The sequence below is a fragment of the Buteo buteo genome, chromosome Z, assembly GCF_964188355.1.
Source record: "Buteo buteo chromosome Z, bButBut1.hap1.1, whole genome shotgun sequence".
Classification (NCBI taxonomy): Eukaryota; Metazoa; Chordata; class Aves; order Accipitriformes; family Accipitridae; genus Buteo; species Buteo buteo.
Window position 1 is genome coordinate 41,465,921 of NC_134204.1, and position 19,008 is coordinate 41,484,928.

The window sequence follows — 19,008 nt, forward strand, 5'->3', positions numbered from 1 at the left end:
TCAAGTAGGGCTTTCTTGCTCAAAAAGTTTTATTTACTTATTCAAACAACTTTAACCTCACAGCAGATTTGGTGAAATCATAAATATTTCTCTAAAGAAACATAATGAATGAAGTCAATAGGCTTAATTCTTCCCTTTATATGCCAGTACCCTTAAGAAGGAAATAGGGGAACTTTTTGAAATTGTTCTTTACAATATATCCTTCACTTTAATAAGTTTTTCTTTAAAATTTTCCCCTTCACTTCTACTGATCCTGAGGGGGTCTGTAGAAGCCTGGATGTCTACACCAATTCTTGGATCTAATTGTTCTCCCTGGTTCTTTTTGAAATGTCTGTTAATCTTTCCAGTTAATTTATCAATAGCATGGATAATAATGACTGGTCACATATGCTTGGTCTATATAATGTTCTGAAAATATATAAAGCATAAATACAAATTTTCATAGCAGCATTAACAGAGACATAAAATTTTCATTTCCATTACCTTGCAATAAGAAAAATGTCAGATATAATGTTTAAAATCATAAAGTATTGAGTGAAAATTCCTGATTATTTTTAAATTACTCTATTTCTTCTATGTACAGTATAAAATTTACATCTAGTAAACAATGCTAACAGATAAATTCTGTAACATACTGTAGTAATAAATGACTGCATTCTATGCCCTCCTACTCTGTAGTGAATACAGCTTGATTTTCAAGACAATTCAACATTGTTCTTGGGACAACTCTGATGATAAAGTGGTTGGGAAATCAGTTAGAAAAGAACAAAATGTACAGAAGTACAGCTCTAATGGGTAAAGACCTGATGGCCAGTCTCTAAGATGCTACTGATAATAAACGTCTGTTAGAAAATGAAACATTTTGGGATAGTCTAATGATCCCTACCTTAATGTCCAGAGAGGTCAATTTCTTATGCTTCAAGCAAGACATAAAAGTGCATATAATGCTTATAACTGGGCAACGGTGAAAGGAAGGGTAGAAATTTGGCTTGAGCACACCTAGTAATTAAGGTTATATTGAAGCATTGCCTTCCTTTGTACTAATCTAGCTATAGAATTTTACAGATAGAGGGTCTTTACTCAGAGACAGTGGGATTTGCAAAAGTGCCCATTTGATTAAGGCACACTAATCGCATCAGCTTGCAATAGCACTGATGCAGTTCAGTCACCAGATGCTCCTGCAAATCCTAGATGTAATTTGCTTCAGTAATACTCCATTGCCTGTCCAGCTTCTCTGCCCCACTGTAAGGTAGAGAAAGGCTTTTTAACAACACGTCTCTTGCCCCAATGAAACCTGTTTTATAACCTGGTTACTTGTTGGAGATAAATAAAGTTGGGAAGCAGAGGGTTAGAACTGCCTCAGTCCTGCTCTGCCACTGAAATTGCAGGTTTCTATAGTTGTCACTCTTGGTGCTCTTTTTAAAATAAAGTTTATTCAGAGGTCAGCAGTTAAGCATCCCAGCTACATAACATGTTAAATTTTGTCAGAATTTATCTTCCTGAAAAATTTATGTTCTTGATTAATTTCTTATATTTGCAGTCCTCTTTTATGAGGAGTCAGTACTGCTAACTGCTGTTTGAGAGTTCATTTCATTAAGAGTGAGCTGGATTGAAAATTTAAATAATGTGTATGTTTGTAACATTAAATGTGCAGCATTCACCTCTGAAAGCACTATTTTGCAGTTGCACAATGTTGAAAAAAACAGCTCTCTGCTTATTTGCTGTTTCTTATTACTCCTCAAAATACAGAAGTATCTATGCTACTGGCAATTTCATTGCCAGAGACTTATAACATTAATGCATCTTTAAATGAACTATGGCTAAGACAGTTATAATTTCCTGTAGCATCAGTGGTGTATGCCAACTCTACCTAAGTATCTATAAAACATCCTTCACACTGTCACCAGGTAACATATGTGAATGAGTATAACCGTTGTTGCTTGTGTTGATTTCTTAAGACGAAAGGTGTGGTTTCTGCCCCAGGTTACTTTGCAAGCTGAAACCTGAATGCAGGAACAATCTCCAGAATCTTGTCAAGGCCAAGTATTGAAGTTTCACTTTAAAGTCAGATTTGGATTTTTACTCAATTATCTCAATGATGTGAAATCTTTCCTTTCCTCCCCTCACTCTTTCTCCACCCTCTCAACCAAACCAAATTCCCTTGTGTTAAAATGCCAGCAGACTTTTCCTGCTGACTCCCCAGTCATATACTTTACCTCGTTGAGCTGTTTACCAGCTGCTCTCTTGACCCTGCAACTTTCTCTACCTTCGCTGTTCGCCACAGACCACCTTTGGTCTGTTCCTGTGCTAGAGATCTCAAGATGTGCACATGGTCTCTGTTGCTCTGAACTGTATGGTAGGGAAATCTCACAGGTCATAGCTTTGCTGGAAGAGAGTGTATATATATATGCATACAGAGTGTGTATATGTGCATACTTCATATATACATTACATACAAAATACATGTATGTATTTTACACAAAAAACTCAGGGAACTAAGAGAGAAAAAATATCTCATGGATTAGCCAGTCTAGCAGACACTTCTCAACATGTGTATAAGAAGTTTAGAACTTGATGCATATGCTCAGCCTTGCCCATCCTGGGCCCATCAAAGCTAAAGTACATGCAGAATAGTTTAGTGCTTGTGTATTCGTCAGTGCCAAGGGTGGACAGAATGTTTTCCATGAATTAGATGCAGGCTTATTGAAAAGTAAAGGAGAGTATGCATGCATATGTAGGAGTAGAGAGAAATTCATCCAAACTTGGCAGGGGGGAGGAAGAGTAAAAGTATTTTATACTTGGAAGACGCATGAAGTAAGTAATTGAACACATATAATTGCTATGTACTAAAAAAATCTAAGTGTTTTTCATATCGAAAGGTTGTTCCTCAGTGTTGATATCAAGAGGGTACAGTAAAGAAGTAGTACCCAAATTTGTAAATATTCAAATTGTGTTTTATGTTACTAACTTGTAATTAAGCTGAAAACAATGCAGCTGCTTGTTTGTGAAAAACAAAGGTTTATGTTTATGGCTTTCTGAAAAGTTACATTCACTACAGTGCAGCAACTGTGGTGAGAAAGAGTGAAAAACCCCAGCTTCTCTGGAAAAGTGCCATTGTTGATTAACTGCAATATATTTAAGCTGTGTATAGATTTCTCACAGTTACCCAATAAACACACTGGTTTCATTCTTCGGAGACTAACAATCTCTCTTGTGTGCTCAGGTTCCTTCCAGTTTAGTACACTGTTTCTTTTGAAGGATTTGTTTTCTGGGGTTGAACTTAAGAACTCAGAGCACCCTATCACACTTTCACAAGCTCTCTTTCTAACGAGCAAAGAAGAGGGAGGAAAAAAAGCTCGTCAAGGCTTGTGCCAGTTAAATCCAAGCTCTCAGGGGATTTGTTTTTCTTTTGGCGTCAGATTAGATGTTCAAACCAAGCGGTGTTGTGGGGCTGCGGGTGAGTGTCCACTGAACCCTTAATGCGGCTAATCCCACAGCAGCATATTCCAAGCAGCTAATGGGTGCAAGGGCTTCGCTGACTCTTGCATCTCTGCGCGGCGGATGGACCGAGTGCCTTGTTCAGGGGGCAGTCGCAAACATGTTATTAGTGATGACCAGCAGCAGGGAAACATGGACAGAAGAGTTTGCTCCGGGACAGACTAAAACGCCGAGTTTGATGCTCAGGTAAAGAAGAAGGAGAAAAAATGTTCTTGGGGGGATTTTGCAGCTAGGTTGATAAAGAGAGAGACTTAACCTGGAAATCTAAGCTATGAGTAAACTAAATCCAAGTATAAATATGGCATGTACTTTAGGAATTCACTGTAGACTTCACATTGTCTTATGAATTAATACTGAAGGAGTATTTATGAAATAAGAGAAAGAGAAGATAAGCTTCTTGCTCTATTATTCCTGAAAATACTTTGCTATACTTTTCTAAACTTTTTACTACTTTATTAATTCACATTATAAAGAAGACTTTAATGCAGACTGTTTTGTTATGAATGTGTTGATTTCCTCAAGTTATTCTAATTTTGTTATGAAGACTCTATGGCAAGTAACATAATTTATTATAGCTCTGAACCCTGTATTTGGTTGCAAATCATCTCTGTCACAGAAGGATAACTGGCACAGGGCAATGAAAACAGATGTTTCTACTTTGGAAGGACAAGGAATTATGTAATGAGTAAATAGTGTACTGTGGCATTATGACTCTGTTGGGTAGAATAGTATATTGTTTGAGATCTAAAAGCTGGGAAGTCTTTCTTCCTGATGTGAATAAATGACTTTTTAAATCAGACTTTTATTTTTGCAATATTACATTTGAAGAAATATGATGAAAATTCAAATGTAAATTTTTATATTTAACACAGCTGGGTTTCTTTTCTACTTGCAAAGACAGTATGAAAAAGAGTCGGAAAACAAATTTTAAATTTCAGTTTCTTGGTTTTTGAAAGCCTGCTTGTATACCTAATGAAAAATTTTTCCGTGAAGTACTTGTTCTGGCACTTTTTCTGTTGGATGTCGAGGTTTAGAGAAATTGAATTAGTGGCCATCTTCAGAAAAGACACATTAGGTCTATATAGTAAGTGAATTCACCAAGGTAAATTGTTTGCAGAAGAGTATGCAAAATTTATGAAATTTAATGAAGGATATTTTTAGGAAGTCTTGGCAACATGAATGATAATCATATGCTACGTAAGCACTGGAATAGGAGCTGGTTTGGGATGCCAGGAAGAAAAGTTGGCTTATAAAATCTTTTCACACTTTCTAGAGAAGATAAAGGGTATTGCAGGCATGTATTTAGTGGTAAAGCAAGCAAGCATGAAGATAAAACTGGCATTATTCTATAAGTGCTCCTTTTTTTGTCAAAAATTTACTCTCTCTATATATATACACCAAAGGGGATTTATAAATCTGCAGCTTTGTATCAGTGTGCGCCTTCTTAAGGCAATATGGAAAGCTTGTGTACTATTGGAGGTTGAAGGGGAGAAATTTCAAGCATGTGAGGTCCATAAAATATGTAATGTCAAATGTTAGCATTGCAATACATGAATAATAATTGTAACTTCCTTTCTTTCTCTACAAAACTCAACAAAAAGAAAAACCCTAATTTTCCCACCTAGTATAGCTTCAAAAGTACTGCAGTAAAAGGATCGAATGAAGTTTGTAAAGTTCACTCTGGATGCCTTGACAGTTCTAGAAAGTTAGTTTATAAAAAACCTTTCCTTGCCTGAAAAGACTACTAAATTGAGAAATTATTCAAGATGCACTAGACTTCCAAGCTGATTTGATTGTATAATATACAATGTTGTGATGATGATGGTAATTATTATTATTATTATTATTATTATTGCCTGCATCATAGGCTTGTAAGCATTTAGAAGTTATAATATGTTAGAATTTCAAGGTAGTCTATCCTATGTAATGTAAAACTTTTTTTTAGATTTTTCAGAATTTGTATTTAACTGTCCTTTGCTTAAACATGAAACAAACCTTGCCCTACATTCTGTCATATATCAACTGTTTGCTACAGTAAGTACAGTACAGTAAGTACTTACTATAGTAAGTAAATTTTTAATGCTTTTAATAGACTTTTTCCTGACTGTAAAAGTCATGTTAGGGTGTCTGCCACTCCTACAAAATATGAAGTCTAGCAGATTTTTCAAATAAAAATGCAAGTAGAGCAAGGATAAAATATTGTAACATGAGTGACCACTAGATCCAATAAGTTATTATCTTCTGTAAAAAAGGCAAAATAATAACTTTTTATGTACTGAGAATGATAAGTAATGAATGTAGCTAGAAATTCTTATTATGGTATTTTATGCTAGTAACATTCATTGACTCCAAGAAATTTCCACAGTTCACAATGATTTTCAAAAGTCCCAGAAACACAGCTTTCTGGGTTTAAACATGAAAAACAGGATGCAGACTGAGTTGACAAAAAGCTAACATTAGATAGTTAGTAAGGTAACATTAGTTAGTAAAGGTAATACTTAGTTAGGTTACTATCTAATCTCACATAGTTAGAGATAACTTTAGTCAGTTAGGTAATGTTATAAAGGCAATTTCGTATTTTCTCTTTTTATAGAGATAAGATGCTCAGATTTCCTTTTGGTTATCTAAAGCTCATTTTGCATTATTTAACTCTCAGGTAACTTTGTCGTAGTTCATAGTTTATTTTTCTGTCTATGCTGTGCAATTAAATAGGTAATTTTAATACTAAATACATTTTATAAAATTTTTCTGTTTGAAATGAATTTTTATAGGAAAGTTTCAACTCATCTTCTTATTAAATGAAAAAATTAAATTCTTTCTGGGGGAGTCTTTTAGACAGCTTCCTAGAATTCATATTATATGGAGTGAGGACTGTCTAGATAATTAAAAGGATTTCAGAGCTCTGAAAGTCTCTTGTTTGTTGTCTTTTTCCTTTCCTACCCATCTATCTTTCTTTTTAAAAAGATCTCTTGTGTATCTGCAAATTAAGACTACGCTGATGGAAGTTATTTGTTTTCCTGTGAATACGTGAGGGAAGATCTCGAATGTTATGAACAGGCATAGCTTCATTGAACTTAGTCAGTTTTAGAGGTTACATCAGCTAGTGATCTGACTCTTAATGTATAGAGGTTTTTTGTGTCTCATTTCAGAAACAGATCTTCCTTTTTTTTTTTTTTTTTCCGTTAAGATACCCACATATGAAACTGTATTTTCTGGCTCCATGTTAAACGGCACTCTCAGTACTTATATTAAAAATTGCATTGGAATCACGGTGTTATAAGTTTTATGGTGAGATTTTTTTTCTAGTTTCTGAGATTATTTTTTAATTAGAGTTGACTTAGTTGTATCACTAAAATGGAAATAGATTTTTTTTTAAGTATTTTTAATGAATAGGTGTGTTTTTTCTCTCCATGCAGAAAGCTCTAGAGTTTGTATTAATTCTTCTCCGGTGATTCGTGCTAAGAGAATACAGAGGACAGCATCAAAGTCATCTGGCTAGTGAATATGAACATAATCTTAGTAGCTTGTGTTGGGTGCTTAGCTGTAGAAGGGAACCATAGTTCTAATGGAAAATGCTCTTTGCAAAATGTGCACTGCGTATCTGCAAAGTCAGTGAAGTTTTCTTTTGTGTTTGAAGTTTCTCTTCAGTTGTACTGTAAGTTGTGTTTAATAAGCAAACAGAGCTCACGGCATTTCTTTCCTCTTTTTTAGGCACAGAAATCATGGATAGAAAGAGCATTTTACAAGAGAGAATGTGTTCATATCATACCCAGCACCAAAGACCCCCATAGGTAATTGCATTCTACTTGTATGAAAAAGGAAAGTCAATTACAAGAAAATGTCTATATATGTGTGTGCATGCATAGGTATATGGATATAAATAGTTTGTAAAGACTTATTTGATCAGAAGGTGGTTGAATTATATCTGGAGTGTTGGATTCCTATAGGCACTATTTGTTTACAATTCAAAACTTACTTCATCCAAAAAAAAGATAACTCAAAAGTGGATCAGCATCGATGTTTAAGTTCCTTGTCTCTTTAGTTCAATATTCAGTGCCTTGAATATTTACCTAAACTGGATGCATGATACACAATACTGTCAAAAGAAAATAATTGCAGTGAACTACCAAGTTAAAATATGTGCTAGTCCATGCAAAAGCTGATTATTTAGCCTGATGTCATCTGAAGACAGTAGAAAATGTTCTTTAAGTTCATTTTGTACATATTTAGAACAAAGCATGATTTTCTTAAAATACAGGAGAGTCCAAAGTAAACAAGATCATAGAAAGAAAAGGTAATCTCTGTACTGTGTTGCTTGCACAAGTAGAGGCTTCAGATAGCAGGAAACTGGTCAGCAGAGTTGAAAAGGGGTTTTTTGGAAGATTTGTAGGCCATTTAGGATTGTTCCCCTGTTTGGTTTATGTATACACATGACTCAAGTTTTCCATTTGTTTAATGTCATAGGTGTTGCTGTGGACGTCTAATAGGACAACATGTTGGACTGACTCCAAGCATCTCTGTTATTCAGAATGAGAAAAATGAAAGCAGGCTCACTCGCAATGACATCCAGTCGGAGAAGTGGTCCATCAGCAAGCACACGCAGCTCAGCCCGACGGACGCTTTTGGAACCATTGAGTTCCAAGGAGGAGGCCACTCCAATAAAGCCATGGTAACCATGTTTTTCTCTTAGATTAATAATGTTGCTAGCTCAAAAAAGGCATTCACAAAGAATGAACAACATTCTTTCTTAACTTCATTTTAAAGTATTATTTAGTGTAAGACCGTAACAAATGTTTTTATGTATCATGTCCCAAAGAATTGGTGAACATAATTAACTGTAAAAGCTGGAGTGCAGTGTAAGAGGGGCTACCTTTATGAAGACCGAAGACATGCTAAAGTGCTATCTCAATTTTCTTCCAGTAGCTAGCCGTCCCTCTTTTTCTGAATAACTTTAGAATGCAACTATGGTGTCCAATTGCTGAGTGTGCGTGCAGGGCTGAGAAATTTGAAATATACCAACTTTCTTTTAATATTCATCCAGACATATATCAGAGGATAGACCAGTTAGACTTATTGGTTCATCATTCAATGAAACAAGAGGCCCAGTGAGTGTCTAAGCTAGGAACTGGGAAATCCCTATTCTGCTACAGATTTCCTTGAGCAAGTCACTTAACCATAATACAATGCTATGGAGCAATACCAAAGTATATTAATCTGAAGGTGTTGCTCCACTAAGTTGGAGAGATGTTTCCAGCATGCACACTAACCCATGCATGTATTTCTTCTATGTGGCATTACATAAAAGGAAGAATCTCTCTGGCTCTAAACTGCAGAACCTGGGACTTTGGGAATGGAAGATGAGAATGTACCTAGCACATTGCAGCCAAAACACTGCTTTGGGCAGCAGTGAGGGCAGGAGGACTCCTGGGTGCTCTGCAGAATAACCTGCCCAGCAACCCATACCATCTTCTTTGCCTGAATTCTTCCCAACAGGTTTCTCAGATCTGTCATGATACTAGATGGATTAGAGACAGTGACGAGCTCAGGTACTATGCTAGCAAGAGCCAGATATTTTCCTCAGGTGGACACATAGGTGCTGGAGATGGAATGATTACTTGAGAGGATGGTTCCATTCACGCAGATGGATGTCTTCTTTTGGCAGAAACCAGAAGACGCTGTTGCACCAAGAAACCGATAGAAAATTAGGTCATTTCTCTGAGAGTATCACAGATGCCTTGTGTTCAGTTGATAACCAATCACCTAAAAATCTGCAAGATCATTGCTGGAGAAAGACTCTGATTCAGTAAATAACATTTGTTTGGTGTGAATAAATTGACACCTACCTCAGCACTGAAATGAACCAAACTGTGCTGTTGGTATCTTCACAAGGAGTGGGAACAAAACAGAATGCTTTTCGCCAAAACTGAGAAAGATTCAAGAGATATAGTAACCATCATGCTATTAACCGTATATGGATCTTTTGCATTAAATCTGTCTTTATGAGAAAAGGTAATCACTACAGCTTTTTGACTGATGTCCTTGGAGATCACTATAAAGCAATAAATGGCCCTGCCCAGACAAGAAGTAATCTTGGGCAGCCCAAGAAATGATGAAGGGTTTAGGGAAGCTGTTGATACCAATTTCTTTAAAGGAGTTCTGGTATTTGTTAGTGTTCTGGTGTGTTGGCACAGTGCCATAAGAGAACAGGAGATGCTCCAAGGTATATGCTGTGTGCTCAAAGAAATATACTTGAAGTGGAACTGTGGAGATAAAATTGGAAGTCAAGATGAAGGAAAGAAAAATTCTGTCACAGAGTGCAGTCAGGAATTAAATCATGAAGGGTTTAGAAAAAAGAAGACAAAAAGGGGTTAAAAATCTGAGAGAACTAAATAACAAGTGAAAATTTAGGGATGAATACAGACAAAACATTTATTGCTGGAAAAATTCTGGATTTGTTTTGACAGTACTAGAATCGGGAAGTTAGTTGTATCTGCCATCTATTTGTAGTCGTAAAACCCCACCCAAAACATGGGAACAACCAAATTCTTCATGAATTAAATGAGTCTATAAAAGCTCCAGAAATTCAACCATCCCACTAGTGGGAAAAGTGCTTCAAATTAAACAATTCACTAAGTATCTCTTTAATGGGTGTCCTGCTTTGTTGCTACCAATGAGAAAAACATCTTTCATGTGACCAAAACACAAATAAGGAAGTTTACACAACCAGTAATTGTGCATTTTTTTTAAATGGAAACAAATTTAAGAGCTTTGTTATACTATGGTGTGTTTGTCACTGAAAACATTATGAAGGTGTCCTCATGGTCATATTTCCAGCCCCAAATGTTGTTTTACGGTTTGTTTGTTGTTTGTTCTTTTCTAAAAATATGCTGCTTAGTTATTTTCTAGCTACTGGATGTGAAATATCACTATAGCATACAAGCTGATTTTTGCTGACAATCACGGTAGGTTAATATCGTGCCTGTTGGCTCATAGAATAACCCTGTAAAGCAGCAAGATATAGCAAGCTGACCAACATCAAGGAAAGCCTCAGTGGAAGAATTGGCATAAAATTCACTACCTGTTCCTTACTTTATATATTGAAATGGATGCCCACTCATTAATATTATTAAGCAGGGGAAACACAGAACGGAGTAGTATTGTCTGGGTCTGTGCTAACAGCAAAATGGGTAAATTTTTCTGAATCAGGCTACAAGGAATGAGATGGGGTTTATTAATGGAAACCGTAACCTTAGATTTATAATTGGGGAAACCGGTAGTTAATTAATGGAACAGATTAGTGCATGTAAGACTGACAAATAATTATTTCCTCCACTGGAAGTAACATAATTAGATTTTAATAATATATATATAAATTTGCTAGTAAGTGTATGTATACTTTGCATGTATATTCGCAAGTTACAAATGCAGTGATATAATATTATATCAGTTGCCACCAGACAATTAACAGTGGCATCTTTAGCTGTGGAAATGAAAGTTACACTGAAATTATAATAGAACATGTGGATTTGGAAAAAAACAGAAAAGATTATGTAGGTTTACGCATTGCCAATAGAACTGACTGTGCCATTAATTTCATTTCCATAGCTACATAGAATAAAAATTCTCAAACAGCATGAATTTTGCTAATACCTTTGAGTGTAGTGGGTCTACACTAAAGTACTTGAATCAATAATGTGAATAGCTGAAGGTGCGGCAGATTGTATAGAAACATATAGCCAAGATTAGAACAGATAGGTTAACAAGATCAGTTACTAAAGAGGCCTTTTTTTCAGTCTTCATGTAACCACAGATGATCCTGCACCACTGTGGTTTTTAGATCTCTGTCTATCATGTTTTCTTTACAAGTGGCTCATCTCGTTAATGTTTAAGAAACACATTTAACAGTTTTGCTGTTCACATTTACATTGTTTTTATGGCAGCTTTTCAATTTTGACAGCTGTGAAAAGAAATACATAAGCTTTATTAAGAGCTTTTGCAATAAATCGGTGGATTAAAAAGGGTAGGAAAATTAATAAAATGTGATCTGTTTATATCAGTTGGCTCTTAGTAGTTTAAGAAATAACATTTGTTTGGTGTTCATGTAACTATATACTGGCAATTTATTACCCTAACTATAAGAGCAATTATGAAACTAATGTGAGTGATTCCATTCCAATTATGAGCAATATTCTGAACAATTTCAAAATAGATTCTTGTCATTAGTGGACCAATTAGGCCAATCTTGCTGTGATGCATTTTGCACTGAACTCGTGACCAAACTAAACCAATATTTTTAATTTATTATCTGCCTTTCCGCACACAAAAAAAGCCCTTAACATTCTTTCATTAATTGGTGTGCCTGGATTCCATATCAACCTTTTTTAAAAGACCACTCTTCACAGAACTTGAATTGCTTTGATCACGGTTTTTCAAGCTTAGGTGGAAGATGGCTGTTTGAAAAGCTTTAGTGAATTAAATACATTCCTCCTAACGGAATGCATCCAATGATACATTTAATATGCACAATAAAAAGCTAACATGTTTGCAGCTGTAGGTGAAATAAAGTTTACTTCAGTGTGTTAATTTTACCGTTTCTTATGGTGCGTGGAAACATGAAAGAACATCAGTAGAATTCCAATGTACACAACCAGTTTCTTAGACTTTCTAAAATTCAGATCCTCAAAACGTCATACTTTATTGAGGATATTTGTAAATCAGCCATATAAAAAGGTATCTTTCTGCTTTTAAAATATATTGAGTTTTATCAAATCTATGTAAAAAGGATCTTAAAAGCCATCAGTGCTTTTGAGGGAAAAGAGACTTAATCCTGTAATTTGCATAAACCATGAAAAAGGCAGCAAACGTTGTTTTTGTTATAGTAAATTAATACTTAAAGAACATATACAGAATTTAAAAGATGGTGTCCTACGTGGAGAAAAAGGGGAAATAACATGGAACAACATCTATTCAAAGCCCATTAAAATCAATGAGTGTCCTTCCACTGTTTAACAGAACTGCGATGATGTGTTAAGATGTTAAGAAGAAAAATAACTTAAAAGGAACCAGTCCGGTTTCACTCTAAGTGACAGTTTTTCTGTTGAATTTAGTGAGAATTATACCAGGCCTATTTTGTATGTGAAAATCACACTTTGAGGGAATCAGTCTTTAGCTTGAAGAAGTGTCTGCAGTGACGGAATATTATTTAAGGTAGGTGAAATAGCCACCCAGTACCTGCATGCATCAAAGAGAAATAAAGGAGCAACTTTAGACTGAAGATCACAAAATGTTCTCTGAAGATATTTTCTTTGAAGACATACAACAAAATTCTGAATCTTTCTATTTTTTTCACTGAGACTCTCATCTGCAGTCATTCACCACATACTTTAATGACACAGCTGTGTTTGAGTAACAGAGTAGTAATTTTACCACTTAGGAACTTTGACTTTTGCCCTAGGAGCTTGGAGTCCAACTTGCAAGCATCTGGTTGTTTGACTGATGATGGGCACAGTTATTTTTCAGGAAACCACTTGATAAAAAGGTGAAACAACTATTGGTGTCAAATGGCACCCTTGCTGACTACTTCTATGCTAGTTTAGGGATCAGATGGGCATGACAGCTTGAACCTGATGATTTACCATTTCACAGTGTTATGCTGATGTCAGTCAGGTCAGTCCATAGGTTTTTTGGTTCAAAACTGTACTTTTGCTTCCTATCTTTCCCTGCTCTGCTGACAGATAACAACTGAAGTCTTGCATCCTATTCATACACCACTCCATAAAGAAGGGATTAAATCATTTGCCATTAGAACTGATCATTTCTACAGCTGACAGATACACCAGACAATTTCAGGGTAACAGAGCAGTGGTGTAGCTTAGATTTACATTTAAATTTTAAATCTGCCTCTGGAGGCTATAGCAAAAGAATTCAGGAATAGCAGAAATACTCATTAAGATTCTAAACAAAAACTGAGAAGGCTGAATATTCTGTTACAAGATTGAAAGAAATGAATTTTTAATATGGACAAAAACGGCCTTATAGGTGTTTATTCATAATTTAATGCATACTTTGAAAGTGACGACAAAAGAATTCTCTTGTACTTACTAGTTAACATGTTAAGTAATGGCAAAAGAGTAATCCCAAGCATATCAAACTGAAAATGGCCTCTGTAAGAGCAAAAATGAATCAGACAGTCATAAAAATTAAGGTCTATGCGCAGAAGAAAAATCATGTTTGTTGCCATTGCCCTTCTCAAAAAACTTCTAAACCAGTAAAGCTTATCCATGATGATTTAAATTTTAATTTATGTGAAAAAAACTTTCAGATTTATTTTTGCTTACACTTCCTCTTTATAAAGCAAAATGAATTCTTATCATAAATATAGAGGGGATTTTCCTGCAGTATAAGGAACAAGCAGTTGTTTGTAATAAAAGTTGTCTACTTTTCAAATAAATGTAAGAAAATATTTCTTCTTTGTGATTCACTATTTAGATTTATATTTATTGAAATTCAGAGGTCTTAGTGGATATGAAAATGAAAGAGATTTTAGCCAGTTAATACATAGGCTTAAGGAAGTCACACATTCTGGGGTATAAAACAAGGCTAAAGAATAAAAAAAAAGGTCACTGGCTGAATTAGATAATACATATCTGATGCCATTTTTGCCTTCATCTTAATATCATCCTGGACAATGCAGTGGCCTCTGTTTTCAACAAGTTTGTATGGCCATTACTAATATGAATTAATTATCTTCTTAAAACTCCCGGTCCTTCTTCACCAAAAACCAGACTAAGGTACCAGTGATCCCAAAACATAATCTCCATAGTTTGACCAGCAGAGGTTTCATGTAGGCCCTTTGAAGGAAGTTGTCTATCTATTAATGCCTGTGGTGTTAACAAGGCATTGCCATTTGCAACCTCTGCTCTCTCTAAGGGCAGAGCAAAGGGAGTAAGGCTCAATTTCCTTACAACCCCTCTGATGTCTTAAAACTTTGACAGCCCTCGAATTCAAATCAAAATTATTAGCTTCACCATCTGGTCAGTGGGATCAGGTGCCATGCAAGATTTTCTCAGCACCGATACAGAAAATTGAATGGGTAGCTACTGAGAATGCAGTTCATGTATGTATAAGCTCAAGGGTACATTATGCTCTTGTCAGACATGAATATTGTATGTTCTTTGTCCATTAGCTGTCATGAATTTGCCTGGCTGCTGCAGAGAACATTACTGATGCACTGGAGTGAATGTGTATTCCAAAGTTCTTGCTCAGCTTTCAGTTTGGCTGTGCCCCCTTGCTTTCCTGTGACTATTTGCCCAAATGGGCTTCTGCTTCTGGAAATGTTAAGAATGGTTGTTCACTGTGCAACAACCCATTCTTGCAAAGAAACCTGTCTATTAGCAATGTCTTCTGGAAAAAGTCCTTATTTCTTGCTCAACTAGAAAGAAGTCCACTTTACTGTCATATGATTTACTAAAAAAGAACAACATTTTGGCAAGAAATGCTGATTAGACATGTTAAAAAGGGACAAAATGATTACAAAGTATATGTGGATATTATTCCACCTGGTATGTTACAATAAATAAGTTAGAACTAGGCATTCCTCTGACTGAAAGCAAGGGAGCCTGTGTTATACATCTGATGGCTGTGCTGACAACCTGTCAAGGGAAAGTCTGCTGAAGTAATTCTATATGCGTTGGTTCAATCAGAAGTTTGATAGGTAAGTGGCTTTCTATAACCCATTTTATTCAGTTAAGAAGGTCCTTCCAGATCTTACCAGCTATAGAAAGTATTTTACCCTCTTACAGCCCATTTCTGCTATGCAACTAGAATTCAAAAAAGTATCATCTGCCCTGTTACGGGCTTTGTGAAACCCTTCGTACATCAGCAACAGAAAGAGCAGGAGAAACAGCCTAGAGAGCCAGGCTTGTCAGGAAGGGACAGGTATGTGTATGACATGGTAGTGCTGTAGAAGTTTTGAAGACAGTTGTTATCTTTGAGCACACGCAGATGGGCATGACCTCCCTTGGGGCAAAATGCTGCAGATGTAGCACAGAAGAGCCAAGAGCTGGAAGTGTATAAATGAGTTTCAAAGCACTTTTTGGGTCTTGTGCCCTGTTAGGCAAATTCATGAATCTATACAAATCAGTCTGTAAGTCATTCATTCATCTGAAAAGTACCTGCTTAGTAGCCTTGCTCAGTTTAAGCTTATGTCTGCTTGCACAACCGAGCTTGTTTCTGTTAGTCCTACCTGTTGAGAGTTTGATTTCATTGACTTGAAAATAAGATATGAGTGAGCGCACAGTTGTGACTCTTACTACCTAGGTCATCTTTGGCAGACCATTTAAATTTTTCTCCAGTTTTTGCAGCCATAGATTAAAGACATTTATCTTTCAAGCCTTGCTAAGCATATTGAAACAATTAATGACTTAATGTCCTAAATAAAGGAAAATTGCCCAGCCTGTGAATTGCAAGTGTTCCATTATTCCTAGTTTCCTAGTTTTCTAACTTTCAAAAAATCATCAAGTTAGCAATTAGTTAGTGCTTTTGTCATAAAGGTTGCCTTTTTTCAGTGATCTATTTGGCATAGATCGTATGTATTAGGAACCAGTGAGTATAACCAATCTTTTTTTCTCTACTACTGTTCTTATTTCTGCAGTATGTACGTGTGTCTTTTGACACAAAGCCTGACCTTCTTCTGCATCTGATGACCAAAGAGTGGCAGCTTGAGCTCCCTAAACTTCTCATCTCTGTGCACGGGGGCCTTCAGAATTTTGAACTTCAGCCAAAACTCAAGCAAGTCTTTGGAAAAGGCCTCATTAAGGCTGCTATGACAACTGGAGCGTGGATATTCACTGGAGGAGTAAACACAGGTAACAGCAATTGAAATGAAAGCACAGTGGCATCTAGGAGATTTCATCACAGTAAAGAATGAGGACTGATGAGATTAAGAAGCCATTCCATGTTTTATTTTATTAGTGTTGGCTGTACTATGTGCAAACAAGAAAATGCCAAGTTCATACCAGCCTGGCAGCTACCAGGGAATAAAAGGTTTGCTAAAGTATGAAAAGCACACTGGGGAGCTGAAAATAAAGCCTCCTGTGAGGCAATTATATTAGTATATTGCCAGTGAAGACTTTATAAGTTCAACACTAAGCTACAGGGAGGGACTACTAACCAGAAACCAAAGAAGTCAAACTCTTATTACATACAATGAAAAACATTTTCATCCAGAAAAGACCTTTATTTTATCTTATAAGATGATGTGAACTATGAAAGGAAGTTTCTGTTTTGTGGACATGGTGGTAAACTTTATCGTGAATAAGTGTCACTTTTTCCTTTCTTGTAGACAGCTTGACCTAATTTTTTTCTATTACCCCTCCAGCAAGAGCAATATCATTTCCATTTCTATTCAAAGTTCAGAACATCTGGAACACACCATATGGGTTTCCTAATGACCCAAGATAACAGCTGGCCCAGCTGTGCTGGGAGATGGCATGTAGGTTTTGGGAATAAGCTACAAAACATAGTTCTCCAGATAAAAAATGTTGGGCAGTGGCCTCCCAGTTACCCTTCCTGAAAGAGGCAGAAAGAAGGAGACAGCCAGGGGAAAGTCAAAGAGTTCTCCTAGAGAGAAATGCCAAAAGTTTTGACCTAGGACATGTACTTGTAAATTCTTACATCACTGACATTTGCTGCAGTAACAAAGCTATAATTTATTATTCTAGTAATCCCACAAAGTGTGTCCTCCTACTGTCTATGGAAAACTTTGTAATCACTCTATCATGCATTAATTTTAGTGCATTGTGGATCAACTCCTACATATTTGAATATGAATGCTTAATAGGAGTCTTAGACTTTTTAGTTTCCAGAGCACATCAAATTTAAAACAATTTTCAAGTTTATCACAGCAGCAATATAAATAGCAAAGAAGAGGCATAGCTTCTGAAGTGTTAGATAAATAGACAGACTCACATGTATGTAATATCCCTCACATCTCTGCAGATCAAGGAAAAAAAATTGTTTCAATGTTGACCTGTGTATTGTGATGATAATAGTTATTTTATTTGCCAGATACTTTTGTAGTGATGATGGCAAAGACAGATATAAATTTTAAGTTAAAAACACATTAGAAAACTGTAGATATTGTACACTCGTTGCAGTGGATTACCACAGGAACTGTAGGAATCAAACTACAGAAATTTTGTAAAGAAGGACTGACTATAACATTTGCATTTGGTAAGTGCATGGCTGCTTCATACCAGTTTTCAAATCATCATAGTTACAAATGCCAAAACAATACAAATGAACCAGGAAAGTCAACATAATTACTGTTGAAAAGGATTTTTTTTCCTGTATCAAAAAATTACCTAGACAAAACAATGAAGTTCAAGTTGCTGTGTGTTATTTTAAAAATATAATCCAGAAGCAGTTCTGCATTATCAGTTAACTCTCATTGCTGTTTTGATTTCTGGAGCAAAGCAGTTGATTGCTCCAGGGCTAGGTTTTCAAACTGTGTAGATGAAAATTAAGTGTCTTATCTCTATGTGAAATTGTACAAATTGAGAATTTCTGAGTACAGTCTGTTCTGTTGATGATGAATTTTTAAATCAGACTACTCTTAAGGAAAAGTATAATTGAAAAATCCTGAAATACCACTGTTGGACTGAGAATCAGTGATGTGACAAGGATGATGCATACCTGGCTATAACCAGGACTGTTAAATGACTTAAACAAGTTGTTCTGAATATTCATGTCATGCTGAAAGTTGATTATTCTACATATCAGAAGTTTTTGCAGTCTGGATGGATTTACTGCTTTGAATCCTTTGGGTTGCTGGATCACAGCTTAATTCATAGCTGATTGCAGGTACAGGGGTTTTTTTCATTTTTCCACCACAGAAAGGAAATTAGACTCCAAGTCTCAGAGGATTTGTTAGGTTGTGGGGGTTTTTCTTACATGGTTCATTTACAGTGCAGAAAAACTATGGCTAAAATCACATCTATTGTGTGACTGTTGCAATTCCAATCCAGTCATCTTGAAATTGTGGATTCTGAACAAGAAGCAAACACAGAAACTGCGTAACAGATAACAACCACAGCAAAGCCACAGGTCTGCTTCAGTGCAGCCACATTATAAAAAGTTATTGATACGCAGGTAAAGAAACTGTTTTATGAAAAGGAAAGAGGAATGGCACTTGTCGTCTGCACAGAGATCCACAGAAACACGGACAAAGTTGACCTAAAGCATACAAGGCGCATTACCAGAAAGCACGTGGAAGAGAGCTGGGGAGCAGCCATTCTCTCTGTACTAATTTTTGTTTTCTCACTGATCCCCAGCAGGTTTTCTAATACTCTGCTGGAAGCTATCTCAGGTGACTGAATTGGTTCAGAAAATATGGTAGAATAGCTCACCACAGAGTAATGTAATGATGTTTTCACATTGCTGTCCTTTATTCAGACAGAAGGGAACATTTGTGTGCAAGCTACACTTTTGGGGGGGCTTGGTGGGGCACTA

At 36.0% G+C, this 19,008-nt stretch overlaps 1 protein-coding gene across 1 annotated transcript in view; it reads left to right on the top strand.

The window, feature by feature from the left end:
* Positions 1 to 19,008, top strand: part of TRPM3 (transient receptor potential cation channel subfamily M member 3) — a 276,643-nt gene that overhangs the window by 127,630 nt on the left and 130,005 nt on the right. Inside the window, exons 2-4 of the mRNA XM_075021635.1 lie at positions 7,210 to 7,289; positions 7,963 to 8,167; positions 16,151 to 16,364. Of these exons, the coding sequence (XP_074877736.1) occupies positions 7,210 to 7,289; positions 7,963 to 8,167; positions 16,151 to 16,364 (499 nt within the window). The remainder of the gene's footprint in view (positions 1 to 7,209; positions 7,290 to 7,962; positions 8,168 to 16,150; positions 16,365 to 19,008) is intronic.